Consider the following 6,204-nt stretch of genomic DNA (forward strand, 5'->3'; position numbering starts at 1 on the left):
TTAGTCCTTTTAGGTGTAAAGTTTCAACAAGTTCTGAATACTATTTCGGTTTTTATAAACATATGTCTACGATGATTATGAGTTATTTTACCTTTTTATAAAATTGTAAAAAAAATTTTTTTTTAATTAAATGGTAACAGATGCTGAAAAACGTTTTTTTTTTTCTTAAATTGCCGTGATATAGTCCTTTCAGGTGTAAAGTTTCAGCCCATTCTGATGCCTCCTTCTACTTATATAAACACATGTCCACAATGACTATTTTCATATAAAAATGCAAGAAAAACTCGGTTTTCTCGAAATGAGTAACCGGTACAGAGAAACCGATTTCATTTTTGAAATTTGGGGGGCATAATACTTCTAGGTGTGAAGTTTCAGCCAATTCTGACCACTCCTTCTATTTTTGTCCATCATTTGTATGGAGTCGCGGCACTGTGCGTCGTTCTTATTCATAGTTCGAAGGAAATTAAAGAAAAAATATTCCATTATTTAAAAAGTGGAGTCTCTCTCCCAACGCAAATCCATCTTCCATTGCATTTCGTGGATGGCAGTGATATCAGCCCTTGTCTTCACGAGTACATTAGCCAGTCAGGCAGAGAAGGTGCCTCGCATTAGGGGTCAGGACATTCCAGGTGTAAATTTTCAAATCGTGGCCCTTTGTAGTATATAGTAAAGTTTATACTATGTTTGTCCACTCAAATTAAAACAAGTTTAGTCTTTTTTTTTAATCTTTATTGCTTTATTTTTAATAAAACACAATTTTACCACATATCTAGTTTTTATATTTAATCATAAAAAATATATTTGCATCGAAAATAAGTGCTTTTCCATATAATTTTGGTTAATAACATTGCAGTAACTTATATTTAATAGCTTTAAACTAATTTAATGCATTCACATGTAGCCTCTAAACAAACCTAATGTAACAAAACAAAGTCATGTGTTGAGAGAAACCTCTTTAGTTGTCGCAGCTGGATTATTTTCTCAGTGTATGTACGTATGTATGTACGTATATATATTCTGCAACATTCGATTTCTCAATCGTCTTAATTACATTTCACCTCTTGCAATGTGGATTTCTCCCCAATTTATCCACTAATAATCACCGTCGCTTAGCGACTCAGTCTTCACCTGCACCCCACTAGGCGACTGCTGTGCATGCCAGTATTCGAAACTTTGTGCGTAGTCATCCACATCCTCATCGCCACATTCGATGCCAACCTCTGGTTCCATTAACATATTACCGCCACCACCACCACCACCACCGGCACCCTCGTCGCCCGGCTCCACATCCTCCAACCACTTACGCTTCAATGTAGGTTTATCACGTTTATAACGCTTCATATTGCAAAATTTCACATAGATTTTACCACGTTTTTCCGTTCGATAGCATTCGAGTTTTTCAGTCGGAAAAAGTTTCAGAATCTGCTCTTCCAAACTATGGCTGACTTTTAGCGACAAATGATATTCGTTCAAATCGAAGAAATTCACAATCAATTGAATGAGCAGTGTACGGTGCACGTTCGTCAGTTGCTTATGTTGTTGATAGTATTCCAGTAGGGAGTTGCCCTTAATGCCGGATGAGTTGAGAATGTGCAACAATGGCGCAGTATCAACTTGTTCGGTTTCCGTCGAATCGTTGCTGCCAAATTGAAACTTTGGGGGCAGCCGTGATGGGCATGAAGGCGTCGCCATGGTCGTCGCATTAGGTATAGCCGGCGCATTCGTTGTAGTCGGCGCCGTCAGACTCTCCTCCAATATGCTGTGTTGACGTGTAAGCTTTGGCATTTCACGTAAGCTAGTATCCTTCAGGGGGACAAGTGTTGGTGGTGTTATATCCTTTGTTGGCACTGTAAGCATCATATCTGATGTATTTGTCGCAACGGTGGCATAACGCACCGTAACGGTATTAGTGGCACGTGATTGCTGTTTTTTATGAGCCCCCTGTGGCGGCGAATGCGGTAAGCGCATTGTGTATGGCGCCGAAGCAGAGCATGTGGAATGGTAGTGATTAGGTGTACCATCATCTAGCAGTGGTTTGTTTTGATCACGACGCCAACGCTCGAAATAATATTCAAATCGTATGCGAGTACCCAATTTGTAGGAATGTAGTAGTTCGACGATATGATGGTTTTTCATCATTTTCAGCTCGTCGATGCCAATGCTTTCAGCTGTAGAAAGGTTTTTGAGATGTAAAGGTAGGAAACTGTTATTATTTTATTATTTATCTATGCGTTATTGAGGGTTAACTCTAATATACCTACATTTGTATGTATGTATTTAACATTTTTTCGTTTCATACCTTGAAGAAGTGGCCACAAATCAGGCACTCCCCAATGGCCTAATAACGCTCTCAACAATGCAGAATCTGTCATATTCATATTATGAATGGACTGAAATCATAAAATTTAAATTTTGTTAAATCATTGAGTATATACATATGTATATGTATCAAAGTTTTTGCGCTCAAAGTTTTCCATGTATTTTATATGGGCGAAAATTTCGTAGAAATGGTATAGAATTCTTGAAAATCAATATTTTTCGATCGGATGACTCTGTTTATATTCAGGAGACATCCAATAATAATACCCAATGCTTACTTAACCATTTCTTAACATTAACTATTTTTTATAAGTCCTTCTTAAAGCCCGTTAGTATTAAAAAAATTGTAAAATTGACAATTGGGTATTATCATTGGAAATTTAAAGGGCATTGAATACGAGCATAAGCCCTCGATATGGAAAACTTTGTGAATAACAATTGTGAATATTTAACAAAAAAGAAACCAGCACCTGAACTTAGTGGCTGTATGTATGTATGTACATATGTAGATACTAGGGCGGCAACGAAAGGTCTGATACTCTAGCAAAACACGGTGCCCAACGGAGCCTGGACGGCCCTCAGCCTTTCTTTGTTCCATCCAAAGGATACATCGCACAGCTCCTGCGGGAATTGGAGGACTGGCAAATTACCACCCAATGGCGCACGACAAAGGGCAATAGACAGTTCAAATGATTCTTAACTCCCTCTCGAGGAATATATGAGCGGCTGCTAAATCTTAGCGAGAGGGTATAAGAATTCTCACCGAATATCTGTCAGGACACTGTAGGCTGAGGTACCATCTGCACAAAATGGGACCCTCTGAGGAGACGAACTGCAGGTTTTGTGGGCTAGAGGATGAAACCTCGGGGCATATACTGTGTACTTGCACGCGTATAACTCGACACAGACTTATACACCTTGGAGAGTGACTATCATCTCCATCCAAAATCGGGAACATGACAAAATGCTTATAACAGCCTTATTAACAGGGTTGGCATATTAAATCTAGCTGGGTCGCAACGCTATATATGCCCTATTAATAATAATGTACTAGGGTGATGACCTCGGTTTTTACAAACCTGTTTCAACTGATTTCTTCTTGATTTCCTGAGTTCCGGGTAAACCGAATCATTGCAATCGAATTAATCGGGTTTTCATCTAGTTTAAGTATATACCAGAAACTGTTCTAAATAGCACATTTTTATTTTATACCTGACTACTGGAAAGTTTTCCATAGCAAAAAATTACTAAAAAATAAAAGCAAACCAGAATGAAAATGTTTCACTGCTTTCATTTTTTTATTGTAGTAGCTTGCTAAACTCTGCCTAATTCAGTGGATCGACTAACCGTTGTCTTCATTCTTAGCTAACGATAACGTTAATGTATCTTATTCTAATTGGACTAAACAGTTTATCCCGTATTGTCATTCCCTAGAGAGTCGGTTCTACACGCTCGAGTTTTTCTCGGCTTATGAAGTTTAAGATCGGTGGACCCCATTTGGTGTGAATTTTTGTCCAATTTTTCTGTTTTACTTGTAAATCAAAATACTTCGAAAAAGGTTTTTCTTTAATGATTTCTAAATAAAAGCTTTAGCTATTTTATTCATAGTAGAAAGAAGAAGGTAGTTTCACTTTATAACATTAGCAGCCATATTAGCCATTTGACTTTTGCTGAAATTATGACATTTTCATCAAAATCTAGCTACCAGAATCAAAAAAGTAAAATAATTTTTAAAAATAATAAAAAGAAAAATGAGTGGCGCATTTGGAGATGCAAAAATACAAAATATCAAAAAGGAATTTTTCTCGCAGCCTCCAACGCTTCTGAAACGAAGAATACTTAGATGAGTACATGGAGTTTTTTGGAGGGGTATTACTTTAATGCTTTTCTATCGTTTATGTTTCAAGGGGTTTGTAGCGTTGCCAATTTAGGTACTTTCGTACAAAAATATGTGGATTTGTTGAATTTATTAAATAAAAACATGTAATAATGGTAACACAACATACACACGTAAAGATTAATTTTCAGTTTTGGGGTAGGGGTAAGATATACGATAAACAAGTACATATGCCCGTTATATTCCGAGGTAAAATTGCATTCCTTATATGTACATATGTTCAATACATATTTACGTATGTCAAGTACTAGAGTTGTTTGGTTTCGTCTAAGACGAAAATATTTACACCCATAATCTGTGAAAGAAATTTCAATCTCAAAATCCTCTAATTTAATTTTAAATATTAACAATATGGTAACGCTGTTTACAACACGAATTCATATTGAAGCTTAAAAAATCCCAGTATCCGCCAAAAAGTTGTTTATTGAAACTACCTTCTTTCTTAACCGACTTCACAAAAAGGAGAAGGTTATCAATTCGTCGGAATATTTTTTTTATGTATATTACCGCATGACTTTGGAGCACGTTAACCGAATTCTATAATTTTTTCAAAGGTGGTTCGATACTAGTTTGGTTTAGATCCGAGCATTAGATCATGAAGGAATTAACTATGTTTTATATATAAGGCGACTGACACGTAGTTTAACACCCAAATTTTTTTTCATCTTATACCCAAAATCAATACTAAGATAGTCGAAGATACCTCATATAAATTTTGGTCCCGATTGGAGTCGTTTAAGGCGTGTCGCAAAGGGGTCAAAAAGAAGATGCCTCTAAGGACCTAAAAAATAATATATGTATTTTTTTTTCAAGTAATGCCCAAAATGTATACATATAAATTTTGTGCGACACGCCTCAACCGTCTCCAATCGGGACCAAAATTTACAAGTGATATCTTCGACTATAGTAGCATCGACACCCTAATGTACATGCATACATGCATGTGTAGGTAAAGATTTAGAACCCTGCAAAAATTTGTCTGATCTCCAAAGAGAATATTCCGGGATTACTCTCAATCGGGTACAATTGGGCATTAATTAGTCGCAACTAGTCTAATACGGGTACTATTGGAGATCAATTAGTCTCGACTCAACCCTTACGGGTATAATTGGGATTAATTAGTCGACTCATCTCTAACGGGTACTATTAAGGATTTAATGATATGTATGCAGTTATTCAGTTATGCAGTTTATTGGCACAGAGATAGAGTATTCGGTTAACAAAACTGAGTACCCCGGTTCGATTCGCAGCTGGCGCAAATTTTAATTTTTATTTTTTAAGTCACTAGTCCCGTTTTATACCCGTTCGGGTATAAAGGGGCACAATTAGTCTCTTCTTAGGACATGCTCGAACAAAATCGAACAGTTCATTCCATATAAAGAGATCAAAAGTGGTATTAGTCGCATGTTCCGTTGCGATTGCTCCCGGAATCATCCCGGATTAGTCGAATTTTTTTGAAGGGTATATACGTAAATATATGTACATATATGTGTGTAGATATATGCATATGTACTTACTCCGTACTATTTGTTTCTAATTCGTATTTGCACACCCACATGTATGGCTATTTTAATTACTTGTTTCCTTTTAAAGTAAAATCCAGTGCTTTTATTAATTTAGTTTAATGTTTTATTTATTTTTTTGTTGAAAATTCTCTACACTTTTATTCGTATGTTATACATCCAAACACAACGAAAGTGAGCATTCTACTAAACCAGTTAACGCTACATCCAACCTCCACAACACACAAATGTATGTATGTACTTATGTATACACACATCGATTCATCTTTTCAATGAATGCCTCGTTTAGTCAACGGTAAAGTCAAGCTGGCTCACTCTATTGACAGCAGCTTGATGCTATAACACAGTGTTTGCTGTATATTTCGTATTCTTTTTCGCATACTTTCGTTAAGTCGACATGAAATTCTTCGTCAAAGCACAAAATACGAAAATTTATTCATAGTATGTATTTGTTTTTGTTTAGGC

The 6,204-nt window shown here is 36.3% G+C and overlaps 1 protein-coding gene across 2 annotated transcripts; it reads right to left on the reverse strand.

Annotated features, from left to right (window-relative positions):
* Nucleotides 1-766: 766 nt before the first annotated feature.
* On the reverse strand, nt 767-5,919 carry LOC118751467. Of its 2 annotated transcripts, XM_036486306.1 has the most exons (3): nt 5,734-5,919; nt 2,300-2,390; nt 767-2,168 (listed from the first exon to the last, which is right to left on the reverse strand). In XM_036486306.1, exons 2-3 carry the CDS (start codon nt 2,376-2,378, stop codon nt 1,093-1,095), a joined length of 1,155 nt encoding a protein of 384 aa, XP_036342199.1. In that variant the 5' UTR covers nt 2,379-2,390; nt 5,734-5,919; the 3' UTR covers nt 767-1,092. The 2 variants fall into 2 exon arrangements, with proteins under 2 accessions (XP_036342199.1, XP_036342200.1); XM_036486307.1 differs by lacking the exon at nt 2,300-2,390.
* Between the last annotated feature and the right edge of the window lie 285 nt (nt 5,920-6,204).

The sequence above is a fragment of the Rhagoletis pomonella genome, unplaced genomic scaffold, assembly GCF_013731165.1.
Source record: "Rhagoletis pomonella isolate Grant_MI unplaced genomic scaffold, Rhpom_1.0 Rhpom_scaffold_00719, whole genome shotgun sequence".
Classification (NCBI taxonomy): domain Eukaryota; kingdom Metazoa; phylum Arthropoda; class Insecta; order Diptera; family Tephritidae; genus Rhagoletis; species Rhagoletis pomonella.

Excerpts from the sequence above, each read along its gene's own strand:
- LOC118751467 (XM_036486306.1), bottom strand. The coding sequence starts at position 2,378 with ATGAATATGACAGATTCTGCATTGTTGAGAGCGTTATTAGGCCATTGG. Across the intron at positions 2,169-2,299 it reads TTTGTGGCCACTTCTTCAAG|CTGAAAGCATTGGCATCGAC; the intron begins GTATGAAACGAA and ends ACCTTTCTACAG.